This window comes from Zophobas morio, unplaced genomic scaffold (genome assembly GCF_036711695.1).
Source record: "Zophobas morio isolate AGI-343-1 ecotype UQ-CSIRO unplaced genomic scaffold, CSIRO_AGI_Zmor_V1 ptg000004l, whole genome shotgun sequence".
In the NCBI taxonomy this organism is placed as follows: Eukaryota; Metazoa; Arthropoda; class Insecta; order Coleoptera; family Tenebrionidae; genus Zophobas; species Zophobas morio.
This window is the reverse complement of record NW_026972109.1, coordinates 8556643-8581123: the sequence shown is the minus strand read 5'-3', so window position 1 is coordinate 8581123 and position 24481 is coordinate 8556643. Positions and strand designations below refer to the sequence as shown.

The 24481-nt window shown below is 32.1% G+C and overlaps 1 protein-coding gene across 1 annotated transcript; it reads right to left on the bottom strand.

Annotated features, from left to right (window-relative positions):
- Positions 1–7592: 7592 nt before the first annotated feature.
- LOC135134865 (homeobox protein MSX-3-like) lies at positions 7593–11738 on the bottom strand. The gene is made up of 2 exons (XM_064063737.1): positions 11270–11738; positions 7593–8182 (listed from the first exon to the last, which is right to left on the bottom strand). Exons 1-2 carry the CDS (start codon positions 11565–11567, stop codon positions 7761–7763), a joined length of 720 nt encoding a protein of 239 aa, XP_063919807.1. The 5' UTR covers positions 11568–11738; the 3' UTR covers positions 7593–7760.
- Between the last annotated feature and the right edge of the window lie 12743 nt (positions 11739–24481).

The window sequence follows — 24481 nt, the reverse complement described above, 5'->3', positions numbered from 1 at the left end:
AGTGATTGAGTGGTGTAGTGTAAGTTTTGCACGATTTTAGTTCTTACGTCATTTGGCAAAAATGTGGATGTTGCACTGTATCAATACTTATTTGTGTACACCGTGTAGTTCGCTTCTTAATTTCTTTCTTAATTTTTTAATTAATTAATAAAATTGTAAAATGTCTGTGACTGGAGCATTATTTAAATTTTCAAACCAAAAGTTTCAAGTCTCAAATTTGAAAAACTGTTCAAAATACACGTATTTCATAATTTGTAAAATTAGATTGAAGTTAAATGATTGATATTTTTTTTAGAATCGTTTGCCATTTTTATCAAAAAGTTGCAACTATAATGAAGTAAATAGACGAAATGTCTGAAAAAACAAAACTGATGACCTGAAAAGCGAAAAATAAATAAAAGCCTCTGAAATTTATTTTTCCATTTTTTGGGGCCTAGTTTTCTGAGTCGTCCTCTTCATTTTTGTTCGTAATATACCTTGTATTAAAATTTTCTTTGTCGCTCTGGTTTTTGGGAGTCTTCCGACGTGCTCTAACGTCCTCATTCTTTGTGTTTTTATGTGTGATGTTATGAGAGGCTGTTGTACATTTCCATTATTTCTTTGTTTCTCCTTCTTGCCCACGTTTTTTCACTTTTTTCCTTCATGCCCTATATAATTTTTCTTTTGTTCTTTTTGACATCGACTTTGATTTCGTCCTTTTTCTGGTTAATTTATAATATCTTTCTTAATGTCTTAAATTTTCTTTTAGAAGACCTTTTATCAGATCGTCCTACGGCCTCCCTGGCGTCGACTTCTCACAGATTAGGACTGCTTCGGGTCCTGGGAAGGCGGTGACGCTGCCTTAGTACCTTTATGCGGTTTCCGACTCGTTATATTTTTTTTCTTATTTATGTGTGTGTTAACGTCTTTTTAGATTATTTTTAATATCATTATAATGAAATATCTTTTGTGGAAGCTGATGCATGATTTGGAAGTAAGTTGTTTACGAAGGGCGGTGTAGGAATTTTTTAGTACTAGGTCTCCAATTGAAAATTTTGACGATTTTTGAGACAATCAATACGAAATTTTAAACCAGGTTTTTCATTTTTTAGTGTCAACAGTGTTTAACTAAATATATAATGGCATTTGCGATCTGCAACAACGAACAGTTTTCAAGATTTATAAAATTTTGACGAATTTTTGAAAAATGGAATTAAACGCTAGACTAAAGTGGCACATCTTTTCACAGTTATCATTCACAGGAGTTTTTGTTTCTAACAAAAGATAACAAATTAAAAATGGGTGGGTGGGCGGGGAAAGTTTATTTTTATTATAATGAAATATCTTTGTGGGAGTTCCAATTGAAAATTTTTCCGATTTTTGAGATAAGCATTACGAAATTTTAAACTAGATCTTTTATTTTTTAGTGTCAACAATGTTTACCTAAATATATTATGGCATTTGTGGTTCGTAACAACAAACAGTTTTCAAGCTTTATAAAATTTTGACGAATTTTTTAATTAAACGTTAGGCAAAAGTGGCACATCTTTTCAGAGTTATCCTGTTTAGGAAATAAAAAAGTGTTATTTTTTAGCTTCAACAACCCGAAGAACACTTTTTTTCGATGAGAAGACTGGTTTTTAAATTTATTAAAAAATATTTAAATGTGTAATCAGCTCAAAAGGTTAAATATACAAGAAATCATAGATTACAATACTACTTTTTTTTGTAAATAAGGAGTTTTTGTTTAGGAACATTTTATGAAAAGGAGTCTCTTTTTTGTTATAGACTATACATTAAAGGATGGGTGGGTGGGTGGGGAATTTTTATTTTTATTGTAATGAAATATCTTTGTGGAAGTTGGGCTTTAGCGATGTATGTGATCTGGAAATAAGTTGCTTACAACGAAGATAGAGATGATGTAGAAATTTCTTAGTTAGTCAAAATTTCAGCTGAAAATTTTGACGATTTTTGAAATAATTAATACTAAATTTAATCAGGTCTTTAACTTTTTGATATCAACAGTATTTATCTAAATATATTATCTCATTTGCAACGAACAGTTTTCAAGATTTATAAAATTTTGACGAATTTTTCAAAATTAAAAAAAAAAAAAATAGACGTATCTGTGGCACATCTTTTCACAGTGATTTTGTTTAGAAAATCCAGAAGTGTTGTTTTTTAGGTTCGACTACGTCATTTCTCTCAACATTTAAGAATATATGTACTTGCCGTATTTTTTTCGATGAGAAGACTATTTTAATTCGAATATACAAGAAATCGTAGACTATATTACTGTAAGTTTTTTTTTTTTGTAAATAAAGAGCTTGTGTTTAGGAAAATTTTAGGAAAAAGGAGTTTTTGTTTTCTTATTGATGACACATTCAAAGATGGGTGGGTGGGCGGGGAAATTTTATTCTACTGAGTTATCTTTGTGGAGGTTGAATTTTAGAGATGTGTATGATCTGGAAAGAAGTTGCCTAGGACGAAGATAGTGACGGTGTAGAAATATTTTTTAGTATTTGATCTCCATCTGAAAATTTTGACAATTCTTGAGATAATCAATACGACATTTTAAACCAGGTCTTTCATTTTTTAGTATCAACAATGTTTATTTAAATATATTATGGCATTTGCAGACAGTTTTCAAGATTTATAAAATTTTTACGAATTTTTGAAAAAATAAGTCAAAAAAAATTACACTGTTCTGGTTTAGAAAATCCGGAAGTGTTATTTTTTAGCTTTACCTTAGAATCTCGACATTCAAGAAAATATGTACCTTAATATTTTCCATGAGAAGACTAGTTTTAATTTTATTAAAATAATATTTAAATGTCTAACGAGCTCCACAAATTTACAATGTACAAGTTTTTTTTTATAAATAAAGAACTTTTCTTTAGGAAAATTTTTATGGAAAGGTTTTTTTTTGTTATATACGATGCACTAAAAATGGGTGGGTGGGTGGGGAACTTTTATTTTTGTTTAATGAAATATCTTTTTGGAAGCTGGCCTTTAGGATGTGTATGACCTGGAGACAAGTTGCCTTCTACGAAGACAGACGGTATAGACATTTTTTTTAGTACTTGATTTCCAACTGAAAATTTTGACGATTTTTGAGATAATTATACGAAATTTTAAACGAGGTGGTTCAGTTTTTAGTGTCAACAATGTTTATCTAAGTATATTATGGCATTTGCGGTCCATAACTACAAACAGGTTTCAAGATTTATAAAATCTTGACGAATTTTTTAAAAATTGATTCAAAAGTTTAACAAAAGTGACACATGTTTTCACATTGATCTTGTTTAGAAAATTCAGAAGTGTTATTTTTTAGTTTCGACAACCTCAGGATCTCGGCATTCAAGAAAATTTGTAGTTTTGGAAGTTCCATTCTACCCTATAAAATTTTATTGGCAATAACGAGGCGGGCAGTAATACAATAGCAAGAGTTATTTACAACTTAAGTTGTCGCGTGCCGGTAATCCCCTGGTGTTAGAGCGCAGAATAATCCAGCTCCGGACAGGGACCATCATTACTCATGAACGAAAATAACCATTATATTATAATTACAAATACCTGCTAAATGTTCTCAGACAAATTCGAGTGAACTGGTGTGAGCCATAAATATTTCTTACCATTGCACTATTGTCCGTCTCGTTATCATCAATAAAATTTTATAGGGTAGAATAAAATTTCCAAAACTATACCTTAATTTTTTTCGATGAGAAGACTAGTTTTTATTTTATTAAAAAAATGTTTAAATGTCTAACAAACTCCATAAATTTACAATGTACAAGTTTTTTTTTTGTAAATAAAGAGCTTTTTTGTTACATACGACGCACTAAAAATGGGTGGGTGGGTGGGAAACTTTTATTTTTAATATAATGAAATAACTTTGTGGAAGTTGGGTTTTAGAGATCTGTATAATCTAGAAACAAGTTGCCTACTACGAAAACAGACGGTGTAGAAATTTGTTTTTAGTACTTAATTTCCAACTGAAAATTTTGACGATTTTTGAGATAATTAACAAGAAATTTTAAATCACGTCGTTCAGTTTTTAATGTCAACAATGTTTGCTAAATATATTGTGGCATTTGCAGTCCGTAACAATAAACAGTTTTCAAGATTTATAAAATTTTGACGAATTTTTGGAAATTAAAATAAAAAATTAGACGTATCTGAGGCACATCTTTTCACAGTGATCCTGTTTTGAAAACCCAGAAGTGTTGTTTTTTAACTTCCGCAACCTCAAGATCTAAACATTCAAAAACCAGATCTAAACATTCAGGTACCTACCTTATTATTATTATTATTATTTTTTTTTGATGAGAAGACTATTTTAATTCGAATATATAAGAAATCATAGATTATATTACTACGAGATTTTTGTTCTGTAAATTAAAAGCTTGTGTTTAAGGAAATTGTATACAAAGGAAGTTTTTTTTGTTATATCCGACGCACTAAAAATGGGTGGGTGGGTGGGGAACTTTTATTTTTATTATAATGAAATATCTTTGCGGAAGTTGAGCTTGAGAGATGTGTATGATCTGAAACTAAGTTGCGTACGACGAAGACAGGGAAGGTGTAGAAATTTTTTTACTACTAGATCTCAAACTGAAAATTTTGACAATTCTTGATATAATCAATACGAAATTTTAAACCAGACCTTTAATTTTTTGTGTCGACAATGTTTATCTAAATATATTATGGCATTTGCGATCCGTAACAACAAACAGTTTTCACGATTTATAAAATGTTGACGAATTTTTGAAAAATTAAGGTAAAAGTTAGACAAAAGTGACGCATGTTTTCTTCATATTGATCTTGTTTAGAAAATTCAGAAGTGTTATTTTTTAGCTTTGACAACCTCTGGATATCAGCATCCAAGAAAATATGTACCTACCTTAATTTTTTCGATGAGAAGACAAGTTTTTATTTTATTAAAAAAACATTTAAATGTCTAACGATCTCCAGAAATTTACACTGTACAAGTCTTTTTTGTAAATAAAGAACTTTTGTTTAGGAAATTTTTTATGGAAATGGTTTTTCTTTTGTTATATACGACGCACTAAAAATGGGTGGGTGGGTGGGTGGAGAACTCTTATTTTTATTATAATGAAATATATTTGTGAAGTTTGGGTTTAGGATGTGTATGACCTGGGGACAAGTTGTCTACGACGAAAACAGACGGTGTAGATTTGTTTTTACTTATTTGATTTCCAACTGAAAATTTTGATGATTTTTGAGATAATTAATAAAAAATTTTAAATTAGGCCGTTCAATTTTTAGTAGATATCAACAATGTTTATCTAAATATGGAAGTATATTATGGCAACAAACAGTTTTAACGAATTATAAAATTTTGAAGAATTTTTGAGAAATGAAATAAAAAGTTAGAGATGTCTGTGGCACTTCTTTTCACAGTGATCTTGTTTAGAAAATCCAGGAGTGTTATTTTTTAGTTTCGGCAACCTCAAATCTCAATATTCAAGAAAATATATACTTACCGTAATTTTTTTCGTTGAGAAGACTATTCTAATTTGAGTATACAAGAAATCATACATTATACTACTACAAGTTTATTATTATTATTATAATGAAATATCTTTGTGGAAGTTGAGCTTTAGAGATGTGTATGATTTAAGGTGCTTACAACGAGGGCAGAGATGATGTAGAAATTTTTTTAGTGCTAGATCTCCAACTGAAAATTTTGAGGATTTTTTAAATAATCAACATTTTAAACCAAGTCTTTTATTTTTTAGTACCAATAATATGTTTACCTAAATATATTATGGCATTTGCGGTCGGTAACAACAGTTTTCAAAATTTATAAAATTTTGACGAATTTTTGAAAAATTAAGTCAAAAGTTAGACAAAAGTGACACACGTTTTCACACTGATCTTGTTTAAAAATCCAGAAGTGTTAATTTTTAGCTTCGACAAACTCAGGATCTCAACATTCAAGAAAGTATGTAACTTAATTTTTTCGATAAGAAGACTAGTTTCTATTTTAATTAAAAAAAAAAAAAAACAATTAAATGTCTTGATGCACTCAAAAATTTGGATCTTCTTATAAGAATATAGAAGAACATAGGTTATATTACTACAGTTTTTTTGTAAATAGGGAGCTTTGGTTTACAAAAATTTTATGAAAAGGGTTTTTTTGTTACAGATGACGAATTTAAAGATGGGTGGGTGGGTGGGGAATTTTTATTGGTATTATAATGAAATATCTTTGTGGAAATTGGGCTTTAGACATGTGTGTGATTTGGAAATAAGTTGCTTACAACGAAAACAGAGACGGTGTAGAATTTTTTATAGTATTTGACATCCAACTGAAATTTTTTTCCTGCTTATATTTGATGATCTTACACTGTCAATGTGACATTCTTTTCAGATGCAATTTTCCAGAGTCTTTTAGATTATTCATCAGCAGGGTTTCTTCCAAAACCTTTTTTGGCGTCAAATTTTCTTTGATCAGAATTCTTCTCAAAAATCACTTCTGTTTCCAGTCTTCCAGGCTTTTTTGAGTGAAACTTTTGATTTTTTTGTATGTCGTCTTTCATAGCTTTAATTTCTCATTGTCTATACATTGGTATTTCTTTGTAGAAATAGAATTTTTATAGGATGTCACTTCATTTCTAGATGTTCTAAAATCTAGAATGTTCCCTGTTTCGACTTATCAGTGTAATGTTCAGTCCAAATAAGATTCATCACGTGTTACATCACGATTGTTTAACGTCAGCTACTTCTTCGATTCTCTTCCACTACTGTTTTCTTCAAATCGGGTTAATTGTCACTACCTGCTCTTAAACTAGAAGACCATTTATCATTCGAGAATGGTACCGATCTCGAAATATTTGGTCCAAAAGTGACACATTTTAAAGTCACGAGTCACCACTGAATTGTGACTAGACAATGTAACAATTTGCCGCGTTAACATAATTTAAGCTAAACAATAAATTTGTTAGAATAAGGACTGCACTGATTTTATTTTAGTTGGATGTATGCCAGCGTAAGTCTGTTGCTGTCTTATTATAAAGTTGTATGATCATCCAAAACGAAAATTGAAAGGCGTATATGATTAATATTCATTAGAACTAATGATTCCGTTTTGCTGGCTCGTAGTGTCTAAATAGCGTCGTCCGCAACGTACCTTCGGAATCCTTCTAATCCGTTCCAACACAAGAAAGCCCGCAGGCATGAAGTTCGCACCTCGACTTCATAAATCCATAAATAAAAATTTCGAAAGAGGATTTATAGTAGAGTAATTAGTTTTCGAAACGGCAGCGCTGCTGCCGTTGTAAAATAACAAGATCAACTTCAGTCCATAATTTATGGCCGGTAAGAATGCGGACTATTAATAATTTAAATGTTAATTTGTTAATTAATGATACAAATTGCTTTCTGAAATGTGTTTTATGATTTCCCAATAAGGCCTCTCCTCTTTAATTACCAGCCTCCTTGTTTCTTCCACTGATCTAGATCAAAGTAACTTTAATGATCGACGAGCCGATTGGCTTGAATTTAAATTCGCTTATTTACGGCGCGAATTTTTACGGTAATTGGCTTTTACGACCTCCGAGAAGCCATTTCCCCAAGAAAAACACCACTTAAAAACAAACATTTAATATCCATTCTCTATGTACAGTATAATACAACAAAATTAAATAAACCTTTGTACATAAACAAAAAGACACATTTATACAAAACAGAACCGTAAAAAAATCACTAATCAGTCTTATCATTATCTATCAACAATTGCACTCACTCTCACTGTGTCATTGCGGAATATTGAGAATATGCGCGGGCGCGCCAGGGAAGGCGAAGTGGGGGGGCCGGTGGGCCATCGCCGCCAGGAACGGCGACACCAGTGGCGGCGCGCCCCCGGGAAACAGCCCGAAACTCGGCGGCAGCAGTGGCCGGGCACTGAGCCGCAGCTTCTCCAACTCAGCTTCCTGCAGCCGCTTCGCCTTTGCCCTCCGGTTCTGGAACCAGATCTTGACTTGAGTTTCCGTCAGCCGCAGCGAGCTGGAGAACTCCGCCCTCTCGGCTATGCTCAAGTACTGCTTATCGCGGAATTTTTTCTCCAGGGCGAGGAGCTGCTGCGTGGTGAAGGGCGTCCGGGGCTTGCGGTTGGGCTTGTGCTTGCGGAGGGCGCACCGCACGATGGGGGGACCTGGGGGGGCGCTGGTCATACTGGCTGGAAAAGAAAAAGATTTCTAAGTGTCGGGGAAGTAGTGGGGTTGGGTCTGCACCGCCAAGCGCGCCAAAATCCAATTTCCTTAAAAATGACAGGTCAATTACCACCTCCATTCAAATAAATTAAGACACAATTTCCGCTTGTCATCGCGGGCCTGGATTTTTCGACGAAGCAGCGCTACGTACTTCAATAAAATTAATTTTATTGATACCTCGACCGTTTAATTAAATTCCATATGGGAAAAAAGGAAAAACTAGTGGTAATAACCACTCTAAACAAGATAGCAAATAAATTTAACATGCATTGCGCACATATACCGTAATAATCGTTTCCAATTAGATTTAATTAATATCGTACCGGCTCTGGATTGCTATAACAAGCGTGCGTCCAGATAAAAACGGGCTACGATGGCATTATTTATGGGGATAAATCAATACGTGTTGTTGGAGGGAATAAATCAGGCATTAAATGTGGCTGTGATTGGACAATTGTGCTGCGTGAAAATGAACTAGAAGTAGTTTTGCTAGATGAGATGCTGTGGAAAGTGGAAGTCGTGTTCACATTCGAGCCACTGTGAACGTGCTGATTTTTTTTTCAGTGGGTTCGAGTACGAAGAGGAAATTATTCAAGAAGTTGTGTTTTATCGTGGCTTTAATAAACTCATTTACATAATTTAGATAAATCAGAACCAGCGATAAAGCAGATAATGTGGAAGAGTAACTTATTAGGAAAAATTTTGGTAATTTATTATGTTTTAATGTGTTTGTGCTGATGAACCTTTCACATTTTATCTTATCCTTTTAATTTACGGTTAACTAACAAAATATTCTTTTATTAAAAATACGGTTTTCGGGCTTCCTTGTAAATAAATTTTGTTGTTTGTCATCACACATTTTGTAAGATTAAATTATCGGTATAAACACTTTTAATATTCCGACAAATAATTATTTAATGGGGATTTTAATGAGTATTCGGAAAATCAGTTACGACAAAAATTCAAATACGACGTAGCTTTGTTTTTAACCAAAATATCGATTTGAGAAAAAAAGGCACACTTTTTAATGGTTTCAGTGCCAAGTGTTAGACAGAAAACCTAAGCAGTGTGAGATTTCTCTGTTTTAAAGAATCTTATATTGTGTTTAGAAAAACAAAAATTTGGGACATTGAACAGAGGTGGCAACCATCATTACACTCTTGAATTCATGTTTGTATATTTGTAAATTTGCGAATAAACCTACTTTTTATGATATGATATCTCAACTCATAAGAGAGTCATTGTTTGCAGCTTAATTTTTGGATTCAAATTTGTGAACATTTCAAAAAATTTTTGTGTAAAATTGATGGAATTTTTACAGAATAGAGGAGTATTTTTTAGTCGTAAAAACGCATATTTTTCTAATTTAGCGGGAAAAACTAATTTAGGACAGCATTTCTGTCTTTCATTTAAAAATTCTTGTTATGGTTGTGAGTAATTTTTTTATGTATTTGTCTTTTTTTGGGTATATCTGTTCTTTTTTTTCCCAGATGATATACATATAAATCTTTGTTAGAATTCCTCTTTTAATTTTTTTTTCAGTTTGCTTTTTTTGGTTATTCGTATTTAGTATAAAAAAATATGTATCTCATAATTTTTTGGGTGTAAAATGAAGAATTTAGAAAAAACTTTCTACACTTTAGGATAATCCTTGATTGAACGTCAAGAGGAAACAGAACAAAATATATATTAAAAAAACCAACAAAATGTGTTACCAGTGATATACTTTTCTATTTTTGTTATTTTTTTTTCTGGTTATAAAACTTATAAATAAATTTTCATAAGCAACTAAATATAAATTTTAATTTATTCAATGTGCTAATAATTTAATTTTTTGTGGTTGTTCTATTAATATTAAACTTGTGTAATTAATTAAATACCGAATATTTGAGGAGAACTAATTATAGATGATAAAGTATGGAATTCAAGCCAATAAAAAATTCGCAAACCTATTTGACTGGAACTTACTTGTTTAATAACAAAAGCTGTGTGACGTCATCGGATTTCCGGATGAGGTTACTGAATAAATTTTTATTTTAATCTGTAATGAATTTTTTGAGCCAAATTTTAAAAAATTTATTTCAGAGTAAATATAGTTTTTTTTCTTTCGAAAAGTTCTATCACGTTTTTTGTTTTGCGTCTTTTTGTACATGTTTTTTTAAAAGTAGATAATTATTAGAATTAACACGTCACAATTAATTATTAATAAGAACAAGCAAAAATATTGGCCAAAAATTGCCGTTTTCCATAATATTACGTATCTGCTTATATATATTTAACAGATTCGAACATTAAGAATATTTATTTTAATTTATTTATTAGCCAAACTAATTATTCCCCTTTTTCTGAAATCATTTATTTGCAGAATATATTCTTCAGTTGTAATTTTGGTGATATACCTATATACGAAAAATCAAAAATAACATTTAATTTTTAAAATACATATGAGGAAGAACAAATAAAATTTGGTTGGCTTTAAGTCATTTGCACAATAATTTTATTTCCATTTGAGTTTTAAAATAATTAATTGTTTGTTAATTTGTCGAATAAAATTGTCAACAAAGAAATAAAAACGGGAAGTCTATAGTTCCGTATATTATGAAGTGTAAAGTCAAAATATACGAATTATATAGCTTATAATTAAATTAAAAATTTTTAGAAAAAGAATAGCAAACCTAAAATATAACAGTATAAACCTTGATTGAGACCATCACATAATAAATAGTAAATACCATTCCAGAATTTTTAATGTTGTCTGTATATACCTATATCCTAATCTGATGATTATTTTGTTTTATGGTTTTGAACAGATAACTAAACCAAAAACTATAACAAATTATGCAAACAAACAACAATTAACATACTACAATAATTCTTGATAATTAATTATTTAAGTAACATAGGTAATAAAGGAACAACAAATAACTACGACAGTTGTAGATCTTTTCAAAATAACACAACAATCTTCACAACTCAGGAAAAACTATAGTCGCACTCCGCGACTCCGTCGCATGCAGCATCAAAAGTGGGTTGCACCACACACTCCTACTTACTCTGCGGCGATGCGGACCTCACCAGCGACCCCCACGCGAAGGGCCACTGCGGCGGGCCTAGCCTAGGTACAGAAGGGTGCAAGGGCTGCGGAATGACCACCGTGTGTGCGGAATTAGGGCTGAGACTCTCCCGGCCGTCGGTGTCGTCATCGTCTACTGTGATATTCTCGTCGTCGTCGTCGAAGTGATCACTACTGGCGTCCAGCCTGTGCTCCTCCTCGTCGTCGTCCTTCTTCGACAACAACGCCTCCACGCTGAAGGAGATCTTCGACTTGATTTCTGTTTTCGTTTCTTCCATCTTTGGCACTCACTCATCAAAACTCTACAACACTGGTGGAGCGTGGTGTTGCTTGTCGTAGCGGCTCTGGTCGACTGAGGTTCGAAGTGTTGGTTGAAAGGGACCATGCAACAGGGGGCGTGGCCTGAGGCGGCGGCTCCGCCCACTCTTTATTACCCAAATCGAGCTGGGAATTGATGACCTCCAGCTTTGACTGGCGTGATTTTCGCATATTATATTATTTGTCGGCTGTGTTTGCTGTATTAATTTAAATTGATTGAGAGGGGATGGCGGCACGCGAGGCGGGTGGGGCGGCGAGAGATGTGGGAGGGGTAATTAGGTGTAATGAGAGTTTTTGGACACTGGGTATAGTGAGGGGGGGGAGGGTGAGCACGTGTGGTTGTTCGGAGAGTAGGTATTGTATGTAGCAGTAATTATTTGTTAGTAAATACCTACTAATGTACATATGTCACGGTATCTCAGAAATATAATGTGGAAATATATCCGTATGAAGCCAACTAAGTACAGTTTATAAATGAACAAAAAATTATTAAAATGCATACAGAATTTTTTTTTTGCATTTTTTTTTTAATTTTTTGACATGAATTTTTGAGTTTAAAATTATTCACTCTACTGTAAAAATGTATTTACAAAAGCTGTAATGCAATGGGAAGTTAACATAAAACTCGCAAAGGTAAATAGTCAATTTTTTCTGAAAACTGAAAACAGACCGAGTCTACCCTGGCAGTTTTAGGTAAAATGTCAAATCAAATAACTGTCAAATAAAGTGTCAAATAACTGCAGTGCCAATAGTATTGTTTTAAAAATTGTCTACTGCAGGGTTTTTCGTATCGATTATATGGTAACATGTACTAAAATGGTATGTACTCAGGTATCTATTTTTTTGACTTGCCATAAGGGTACTACATGATTTTACTTTCAGTTTTACGCTGCATTCACTTGGATACCGATGTTAGTTCTTTTGGATTATGGTAGTACTTCCATGTAAAATACTGGAGTATAGGCAAAATTAAAAAATAAACCGAAAAGTCAGTTTGCTCCATATTTCCAGTTTAAATTTTAGCATAATTTTATAGGTTACCAGTTCACCTCTTACAATTTTATTTACAAATCATTCCGTTTAATTAATGGCAATTTAGCAATTATTAAGGTTGTTCTACTGCAGCTACCTTATTTAATATTTATTGCGATTTTTTTTGCTAGATTTGTTTCCTGAATTATACAGTATAATAGTTACAGTAAACGCAAAAAAAATTGGAACACAATTTGGATAAAACACTAAAATATAAATTAGTTTATTTTCAAAACCAGTACGTTTTTGAAAATATATACATTTGAAGGTAACATGACATTTTATTTTTTAAAATCATGCAAAAAATGCAATAAATAAATTCATTTATTCCTTGACATTTTGATTCTATTTTATTATGTTTTACCACTGACGATGTGGGCGTGAAATAATTTCTTGATTGTATGTAAAGCGCTTTTAATAAACGAACATTTTAAAAGAAACTTTCGAGAAAAATTTCTATCAAATTATTCTACTTACTTCAAGAAAAAAATTTTCCTCGGTTGTGCAATTTGTTTCCTTATCGTAAATTACATAAATAAGTGAGATATTGCGTGTCACTTCAAAAATACCACACGAAACATTTTATAGAGCAAATGGTTCTGTAAAAGTCTGCGAATTTTATCATAGCCATAGCCGTCGATTTTTTTCTCGTAATGTATTTATTTTATTGACTTTAGACTTGACATTTCTAAAAATAATGTAAGTAAAACTGTGGTAGAGGATAAAACCAAACTGCGCCGATTAATCTGACTTAACTTCGTTTGCAGAAAGTATAGGACTCATCTGCATCAATCGTCCGATTTTGTACAATTATTATTAAAAATTTCGGAGTGAAGAAAGTTTATTTCTATCAGAAAAATCTTAACCAAGACCACTTGACAAACAAGAATAAGAATAAAATATTGTTTTATGACATGACATTCTAGTAGGTATAAAAATTTGATATTTTTGGCTAACCCGAAGCCTGTAATATTTTTTTTATACTTCCTTGTTAGTTGTATAGCCATTGGTATTTTTTATACTTAAGTAGATTAAATAACTATTGTCGGATTATTTTTGGGCGCAGTATAATACTTCTCTGCGGACAGTTTAGTCGGCGCAGTTGGCATACACCCCCCCATAAATATTACAAAGACAAATTTTTGATAAGTTTTAAATTCTTTCGGTTGAAAATGAGCAGAACATGCAAACAGATCAGGGGACAAATTGACACTTTCACACTCTTATATGATTCTCATTTCTGGTCTTAATTTATTTTTATCCACTAATTGTTTAAAATTGTGCTTTCAAAGTTGGGCACAAGAAAAAATCCAAAGGTGTCAAATCAGGTAAACGAGGTGGATAGATGTGGCTAGTGTGAGAGCTATATTTAAACGGTCGCCACTGAATTCCTTTAGAAAAGTTCAAATTTGTTTGAACTGTATGAGCTGTTGCGCCGTCATGCTGACAATATCCATTCTGCAATAGTTCAGAATCAAGCTGATCAATTAATTCCTTCAGCATGTTTTGATATGAACTCCGTCTTCATATTTTTCGAGTTTAGATACTCTGATAAAAGAAACCAAGCCTTCATCACTAAAAAATCTTATATCGAGATGATCCTTGAAAATTTACCATTTTAGACATGTTTTAAGTTTTTTATTGTCGAAATAAGTCTACACATATTAAGACATAAAGGCAAAATGTAGCCCCGTCCACCCACCCTGTCTCAAATGGGATGATTTTTTTCTATTCGTCGTGAGCCAAGAGGGCGGAACCTAACTGCAAAATCTCTACGAGAAATTAAAACCATGTATTTGAGTATCGTGTTGTCCAAAGAATACTACCTATGTATATTAAGAAAAAATGAAGCTAAATGTTAGGCCCCACTCATACCCGCCCTGATCTCAATTCTCAATTGTGATGAATTTTTCATTCGTTGTTAGATCGAGGGGCGGGATTTAATAGCAAGATCCGTATTTGTCTACAAGAATTTACCATTTTAAACATGTTTTAAGGCTCTTGTTCTGAAAAGACAGCTGCGTATGTTAAGAAGAAAAAAGGCAAAATATAGGCCCCGCCCACCCGCCCTATTTCAACTGTGATGATTTTTTTTTAATCGTCGTGAGCTAAAGGAGCGGAATTTAATTGCAAAATCCTTATTAATTCTCTAGAAGAAATTATCTTGTATAAGACATGTTTTTGAGTATCGTGTTATTCCAAAAATACTATGTATATTAAGAAAAAATTAGAGCCAAATATTAAGCTCCACACATATCTGCTTTGATCTTAATAGTAATGAAATTTTCATTCGTTGACAGACCTAGAGGCGGAGCCTAAGTGCAAAATCCACATTTCCTTACAAAAATTTACCAATTTAAATGTGTTTTAAGGTTTCTAAGAATAAAAAAAATTATCACAATGGAGATGGGGTGGGTGGGCGGGGTTTATATTTTGCCTTTTTTTCTTAATGTATATAGTATTCCTTGAAAATCATCACAGTTGAGATACGGTAGGTGGGCGGGGTTACATTTTACCTTTTTGTGTTAATATGTGTAGAATTAGGTATTTTCACAACATGAAACTTAAAACATGTTTAAAATGGAAAATTTGTATCAGGAACTATCGATTTTGCAATTAGGCTTCGCCCCATAATTCTAAAATCCATATTTCCTTGCAAAAATATACCTTTTTTAAGTATCTTGTTGTGAAAAGATGGTTATGTATATTAAGAAAAAAGGGGCAAAATGTAGGAACGCCCACCCACCCTACGTCAATTGTGATGATTTTTTTATTCATTGTGAGCCAAGAGGGCGGAGCTTAACTGCAAAATCCTTATTCCTCTAGGAGAAACTAAAAACATGTTTTTGAGTATCATGTAGTTCAAAGAATATTATGTAAGTATATTAAGAAAAAAATAAAGCCAAAGATTAGGCCTCATCCATATCGGCCCTGATCTTAATTCTCAATTGTAATGAATTTTTCATTCGTTGTCAGATCGAGAGGCGGAGTCTAATTGCAAAATCCATATTTCCTTACAAAAATTTACCATTTTAAATGTGTTTTAAGATTTCTAAGAATAAAAAAAATCCTTACAATTGAGATGGGGTGGGTGGGCGGGGTTTATATTTCGCCTTTTTTTCTTAATACGTGTAGTGTTCTTTGAGCAACACGATACTCAAAGACATATTTTTAACTTCTTGTATAAGGAAATATCGATTTTGGAATTAGGCTTCCCCCATAATTGGCAAATCCATATTTCCAAATGGAAATGTACCATTTTAACCATGTTTAAAGTTCCTAATTATTAGATACTATAGTTAAATTGACCAGAATTAGTAGATACTTTTTTAATTTACATTGATAAACTGATAATTTAGAGATTTATAAATTTAATTACACGTAAACCTTGAAATTTAATGTCATCTTGAACATTTTTTTTTATTTGACCTATATGTTATAACTTTTGTTTCTGACTCCATGTGTATTATGGAATTGATTGGTAAAAGATGAAACAGAACACGAAAAATATTATCTTCACAGACGTTTGAATTGCTTGTTTTATTTAGTCGATTTTTTTTTATTTTAATATTATTTTCATTTTAAAACTTTCTATACAGACTCTGAAGTATATTTTCAAAGTTAAAAAAAAATTGATTTTCGATGTGGAATGCCATTAAAATATCCCATTTTGATATATCTAGAGTGGAATAAAAAAGATGATCATGGATTTTATTCTGTGAATTCTATCAAAGATAGATTTTCAAAAATCCATGTCTGAAATAAGTATTTGTAGTTAAGCTCCGCCCACTTGGTTCACGGCGAATAAAAAAAATCATCACAATTGAGATAGGGCGGGTGGGCGGGCTTACATTTTGCCTTTATGTTTTAATTAATATGTGTAGACTTCTTTTCACGACATGAAACTTAAAACATGTTTAAAATGGGAAAGAAGGAAATATCGCTTTTGCAATTAGGCTGCACCCCATAATTGCAAAATCCATATTTCCTTTCAAAAATGTACAATTTTAACCATGTTTTAGTTTTTTTGTTGTGAAAAGATGCCTATGTATATTAAGAAAAAAAAGACAAATATAGCCCCGCCCACCCGTCCTGTTTCAGTTGTGATGATTTTTTTATTCGTCGTTAGCCAAAAGGGTGGAGCTTAATTGCAAAATCGTTATAGATGAAAATACTGCTTCTGTGCCAAAACAACTGGAAATCTTTTATTCACTCTCGAATACATATGTAGCCTTAAAAAAGATTAATTTTTGTCAAAAATTGGAAAAATATTCAGCGAAACGAGTTTGTGAAAATGAAAACAGTACAATTTACATTGTTAAGACACGCGATTATAGGCAACCCACTACAACATAAGTTGTATGTTCTAATAGATAACCTACGTAATTTGGTGACATAAAACTGGGTCACAAATTAAAAAAATCGCACGCTACCTAAATACATTTAAGTTCCATATACATTTCCGAATTTTGAAAATTCGTCCAAAAATATGTGTTGTACGATCTGTTTTATTGCAAAACAAGAATTTTCAACTTTCTTGTAGATATTTTGAAACGTTATTATTATTATACTTAGTTTCTTTTCGAAGTCGGACCAATTTTGGTTATGTGTATCAAACACGACGACGAAACAAGTTCTAACTGATATGATATGTATCAGTAGTAGTTTTAAAGTTCAACAGCCAATGCTTAAATCGACAAGTTTATTTCATAATTACCGAACGTTCGAAAAATCGTGTTTTCTTCTGGTGCACAAATACTACTTAATTAGTTAATTAATTAATACTTGCCGTTTTCAGAGCTTCACCGCGCCAAGTCTCCTTTAAATTTTTTAATCTTCTAACCCTAACAAGCGAAATTACCCCGGTAATAATTTCTAAATGAGTGCTTAACTCCATTTTGTGCGGTAAAAAGGGCAGTTATGTTTTGATATATAACTGCAGATATGATAAAAAGCGTAAAGAATTAGGGTATATCTAATTATATGAGACCATTTACGAAGTGGTGAGAGGCAGGTCATAAATTTCGTTCTATTATAAAACGTAGGGAGGAATGGATGAGCAGAGGGGTTGCTTGAGCTCTTTGTCCTATCAGCAGCTACATTTTTCGCACACACCTATAGTGAGTCATTACTGGTATTTTATAGCGGAAAAATGGTATTGTTAATTAGGAAAGTTAGATTTAACTGGGTTTTCCCCTTTTTGGGGGCGCGTTACGCCTATGTTTTATGATTATTGCTTGTTGGTGAAATTTTTACGTGCATTTTTACCCGCTGGAAATTTAACTTACTTTCGTAATTTAATATTTTGTCCACCATTTCATAGTAACGATCTTATACATTTTGAAAATAAACAAAAAAAAATAGGTTTTGAAACGCTTTTTTTTTAAATTTTACCAATTTTTTAATTTTTCGAAGACATTTACATGTTTTATTTATTGTTATTAAATTGTTTGTTTGAAATGGCAAAAATTATAAAATTCTAGATCAGATGGAGGACTTAAGAAGAATAAGTTTGTTTTGTCCGGACTTACATTTCTAGAACGAAGTGAGGTTTTAAATCTTGTTCTCGTCGAATTATTATTTTTTTACGACATGCTACAATATTTTCAAATATTAATAATAATAATTAATAGAAGTTTATTAAGTCATTTCTGGCTAAAAGAAGTGACTTTTCAAGAATTTCATCTTCAATTCATTCTCGCTGAATTTTATGTGGTTCCCTGTATATATTTTATATTTCTTTCGCCCCATGCCTCTACCCGTCCGATCCCCATCCCATCCCACCCCACTCCACCCTCCGCAAAATTGAATCGTTTTTCTGTCATTTATAACGATATCAAAACCGGACGACATAAACGTAAATTATGTCATTTTCTCATTATTTACATTTCTGTTCGGCTCATATGGAAAACATTTATTCGCTTTTTCCCAACAAAACGGCATCAAACGTGTACGTGGGTACATATGTCACGCATGAATAACTCCCCTGTAAAAAGCCGTCGTCTCTCCGTCTCGCTCTCTCTCACGCCGGCAGCGCTCAGCCCGTTTCATGCTCAACTTAAACAAGTAAACGATAGCATTAAATTGATTTTATTGCCCCCTCTTCACGCTGCCAGCCAATGGGGAGGGAGGAGACAGCGGGCACCGAGGCGGGGAGAAACTCTTTCAACTGCCAATCACACGAAGCGAGGGGAAGAAGGTGACATGTGCCCCTTATTAAATTATCCCCTACTACTGTTGTTGCTTGTTCTCAATTATTCTTGTTCAACATAATTAATTTGTTCCTGAGTTTAATTAATTTCGTGCACGTACGAGAGAAGGAAGACGCGAAGGAGGCGATGGGACGATGGGTGGACGCGGGATGATGGGATGCTGGGTTTTTGCCAGCGTGGAGCAGGTGAAAGTGGTCATGGATTTATGGGATTTGAGGTGGTTTACTTGTAATGAAAGTTTCTCCTATCAAACGGCGGAATTTATTTCCGTAGGGGAAGGTGGGGCATCCGTGTTTCGAAGAGAAAAAATTATTTCCTTACTTTAAATTTAATTTGACAAGTATGACATACAAGCTATAAAATACAACGGTTTATTTGCTAACAAACCGTTTACGTTACGTTAAAAGTATAGGTACCTATAGTAGTATTTTTGTTCAGGTCAGTATGATTAAAAATATCAGAGTGAGAAAGTTTACTTCCAGAAAAATTATTTGTTTAAGTTTATTTAAAAAATATTATGAACGAGAACTGTCATTCTGGAATCCTAACTAAGGCCACATGACAAATTAATCTTAATAAAAATAAAATAATGTGACATTTCAGACATGGACTATATATTTTGTTTTGACGTAAAAATTAAAATATTTTGGTAAAAAAACTTGATATTTTTGGCTAACTCGAGGTCTGTAATATTTTTTTTTGTACATCGTGGTCAGTTACATTATTATTGCTATTTTATATGCTATTAAGGTACCCCGAATCGTCGAATTTACACTTAGCATTTTTTGTTCAGGTCAGATCCGGTCAAGTCAGGTCACCTTAGATCAAGTTATCCTTATGCAGAATAACTTCATATTTTTGCACAAAAACGGAATATTTTTTGGCATAAGTTAAAATGTTTCTGTTTTATAATACTTATGATGTGAAAGTTTTGCTTAATTATTAGATACTATAGTTAAACTTATCAGAAGTAGTAGAATTTTTTTTTAAGACATTCATAAACTAATAATTTTGAAATTTAGAAATTTAATTACACGTAAACGTTGAAATTTAATGTCATCTTAAACATTTTTTTTTATTTTACCTAAGTATATGATATAACTTTTGTTTCTGAATTCTATGTGTATCATGGAATTTCTTGATAAAAGCTAGGAAATTCTAAAAGAACACGAAAAACAGTAATTTCACTGATGTTTGAATTGTTTGTTTTGTTTTTATGTCATTCTTTTAATTTTAATATTAATTTCCATTTAAATCTGTCTATACAGACTATAAAGTACATATATTTTCAAAGTGAAAAAAAAAAATAGATTTTCGATGTGGAATTCCATTAAAATATCCCATTCTGATATATTTAGAGTGCAATAAAAAAGATGATCAAAGATAGCCATGGATTTCATTCTGTGAATTCTATCAAAGATAGATCTTCAAAAATCCATTGCTGTCTTTGATCGTGATTTTCATTGCTCTCGCAGTATTGGGTTTATATAGGGTGTTCAACCGAAAAAGTCATCAAATTGGCCTTGATTTTTGTTAACATAAAATTTAATCGATACAACTTAACCTCACTTCTTCGCCCAATAAAATTAACGTTTTTCAGCAACTCTGTCAAATGCCAATTATACGCAAGAGTGTGGATTAATAAAACACCAAAATTCAAAATTGTATTTTACAATTTAACTTTAAAATGGCAAAAGCGAATGTACTAAAATATTCCAAACGTTTTAAGGCTATAGAAAACTGATAAATCGTTAATCAAAATTTGTTCGATTAAGGTCTTTCCAAAAAATTATAAGGTCATCTTAGAATTCTAACGAACAACTGTTTTTTAAATTTTATTAAATAACATATGTATTTAATCCTGCATGTGTGATTTATGAATGCGTGTTGTCTTTTTACCCTTAATATCAAGATTTTTGGAAAAAAAAATCAACTTTGTCAACAGTTCTCAAAAAACGAAAATCCCAAAATCTAATTTTATAATTTTTTAAGGAAGCGGAATTTATCGAGCTATACTTCAACGGCTAGAGAAATTCTGTCAAAATAACCTTTCACAATTTTTTTTACCAGCTTTGTTTTTCTTGGTAGCGTTATCAAAATTACAAAAACAATATAATTTTTTTACAACGCCAATGTCGCCGGCAAAACTGGAAATAATAATACTAATAATACTCAAACCACAGGCCCCCAATTTGTAAATTTACCTGTAATAGGTGCTGGGAGACACTAAATACACTTATTTTAGATTTAGATATGTATATACCTACCATATGATCGACAACAAAGTTGTTTGGCAACTTTTAAAATTTAATCCTAAAAAAAATATGTTGGCAACACTAACGCGTTCCTTGTTCATGTGAATAATTTTGACATTTATGGTCAAATATCTGTCAAATAAAGTGTTAAATAATGCCGATATTACTACTTCAAAAATAAATTTCATGGCTTATTAGAAGATTTTTTTAATCATATAGGAATTAAATCATAAAAAATTGGTCCATGGTATTAGATAAACTTCCCTGGCTCCTCGAACACCACTCAATAATAAAAGTAATGCCCTCAGAATTTACGATTTTTCTATAATAAAAATTAATAAACATAACATATAGTAAGATCAAAAATAAAGGCGATTTCATAAACCACAAGTATAAACGTATATTATTTTATGAAATTTAAATAAGATTTTGAAGTGACGTCATCAAATTATTGGTGACAAAAGTCGGTCCAGTAGTTTCGGAAATCAGTTTAATAAATCTTGACACAGACGACAGGCGGAAGAAGACAGACGACAGACGCAGACAGACGAAAACTGAGGACCTATTTTAATATTTTCTAGCATCACAAGACGTCACAAACCACAGTTTAGGTTATGCTAAAACGCGAGATTGTCACGATACATCAAGTTGTACATGACTAGAGTAGAAATTAAAAAAAATACCCGATATTATATTAATATTTGTATTATAATAAATATATTTTAATACGCATAAGCAAAGCGGGAATCATTTAAATAGGTATCTATTTTTATATTATTCTTAAAATTAATTAAATTGAAATTTCTCTGAAGGTATGGATAAACATTTTGCTAAAAGTTCTATAATCCTTGAATTAAGGTTCGAGGCTGACAAAAATTTTAATGAATCATTTTGCGGGATTTTGAGATAAATTTTTAATAATTTTTGTCTAAATCCGACATTTTACTATTTCCATATTATAGTCACAACTTTATTCGCAGTTTTTAAGAAGGTACGTATTATCTGTGTAATAAAATTAACTGCAGAGGACGAATGACGGATAAACTGAAAAAGAAAACTTGTATTTTCGCATTCTATTAGCTGTAAGACGCAAAAGAAACATTGTGTAGTAAATTTCTTTAAGCGCAATTCGGTCAGAAGTATCCATGTACCTGACATTTAAACAAAACTTGTACCGCAGTTCGGTTATGATCGAGTGATTTTGGCTAATGAAGTGCCCTTTAAGAAAAGAGAGCGCGGGTGGGTGGGGCTAGTACTTGCTAAGATAAGGGTGATTTTGGCAAATAAAATACCTTCTAAAAAAGAGAGGGCGCGTGGGTGGGGCTAGTACATGCTAAAATAAGACCGATTTTGGCAAATAACATGCCCTTTAAGAAAAGAGAGGGTGGGTGGACGGGGTTAGTACCTGCTAAGATAAGAGTGATTCGGCCTGTTTGAAATGCGGTGCATTTTTTTGAACTGCAGTTCAAAATTTTTTAACTATCTGACACCTTATAATCCCTGACCGAACTGCGGTAAAATTCTTAGTTAGGGATTAAACTGTCTCGCTTTAATCATGTACCTAAATGATGGACACAGTTATTTAATACTCAAGATTGTAAGTCAGTTACTTCATACAAATTTAATATATATAAATAACATGAACATACTGTATCTATTTCTAAATTTATTGTCTGTAGATATATCCACTTTGCTGACTTTTCGATCTTGCTATGTATGAAAAATGAACCGTAGATCACATACATACTAATAAATTGTATAGATGTAATTCCGAAAGATATATTTTCTGAAATTATTTAATAAATCAAATTTGTAGTTGACACAAATCACAAAATCATATTCGAAAATTTCATTAATTTTATATTGGATAATTTTAGATTCTATAAACATCTGTCTAGAAGCCAGATCGATTTTCCTTTTTATGCAAAAAATTCACTTTATTCGTTGAGCCTAACAAGTATTTGGTTTCCCCAAAATTTAAATTTAAAGCACTAAATTATGTTTTTACTCGTCTTCGAGTTTATTCAATTGCTTTAAGAACAAACGCCAGAACCACTTGAACCTCTACAATTCGAGAACGAACCGCAATTCGGTCAGAAGTAACCATGTACCTGATATTTAAGCAAAATTTGCACCGCAGTTAGGATACGACCGAGTGATTTTGGCAAATAAAATATCTTCTAAAAATATAAAGGGCGGGTGGGCGGGGCTACCACTTGCTAAGATAAAACTGACTTTGGCAAATGAGATACCCTCTAAGAAAAGAGAGGGCGGGTGGGTGGGGCTAGTACCTGCTAAAATAAGATCGATTTTGGCAAATGATATACCCCCTAAGAAAAGAAAGGGTGGGTGGGCGGGCGGGGGTAATGATTGTTAATATAAGAGTGTTTTTGGCAAATTAGAAACTTCTAAGAGAAGAGAGGGCGGGTGGGCGCGGTTAGTACCTGCTAAGATAAAACTGATTTTGGCAGATGACATACCCTCTAAGAAAAGAGAGGGTGGGTGGGCGGGGTTAGTAGCTGGTAAAAGAAGCCTAATTTTGGCAAATGAGATATTCTCTAACAGAAGAGAGGGCGGGTGGGCGGGGCTAGTACCTAGAACTGAAGATTGTTTTAAATTTTTCAAAAAAAATACGTGGTCTCGAAATTAAAAAACAGGTCAAAATTTTCCAAAAACAGAGATCAACAAAGTCCTCCAAAATTGTTTTAAATAATTTACAAAAAAATCTCTATGGCCTCTCGTGAATCGTGAAAATTTTGATAAAATATAGAAATCTCAAACCTCGAAACCTTGAGAAATTCTAAAAAATCAAGATTTGTAGAGAAGTTTTGAGAAATCTTGAGACATCTTAAAATATTTGAAGAAAGCCTGAGAAATCTTGAGAAATCTTCAGGAAATCTCGAGGAAAATAAGAGAGATTTTGGCAAATGAGTTTTCCAAAAATAGAACACCAAAGTCTCCCAAATTTGTTTTAAATAATTTACAAAGAAAATCCTCATGGGCTCCCAAAATAATACTCTATGGGTACTCAAGAGTCTCCAGAATTAAAAAAAAAAATAATAGAAAAACATTGCGGCACTCAAGACTTTTTCAAATTCATAAAAAGTAAAACACAAAAAGCTCAAAAGATTTTTTCAAGTTCATCCAGCAACAAAATACCAGATTCCTTTAAATTTATCCGAAAATAAAACACCAGGGAACCTAAAATTAACTGCAAACATTTTAAATGTCGGGTTTTGAAAACTTTGATAATTTTTGGTACGTCAAACATTTTTAATTGCTTAGTCGATTTTTGCGATGCTCCATTATGCAAATTTCGACCCATTCTCGTCGATTTTCGAAATTTAACTAAATACATTTTCTTGTAGATTTTGC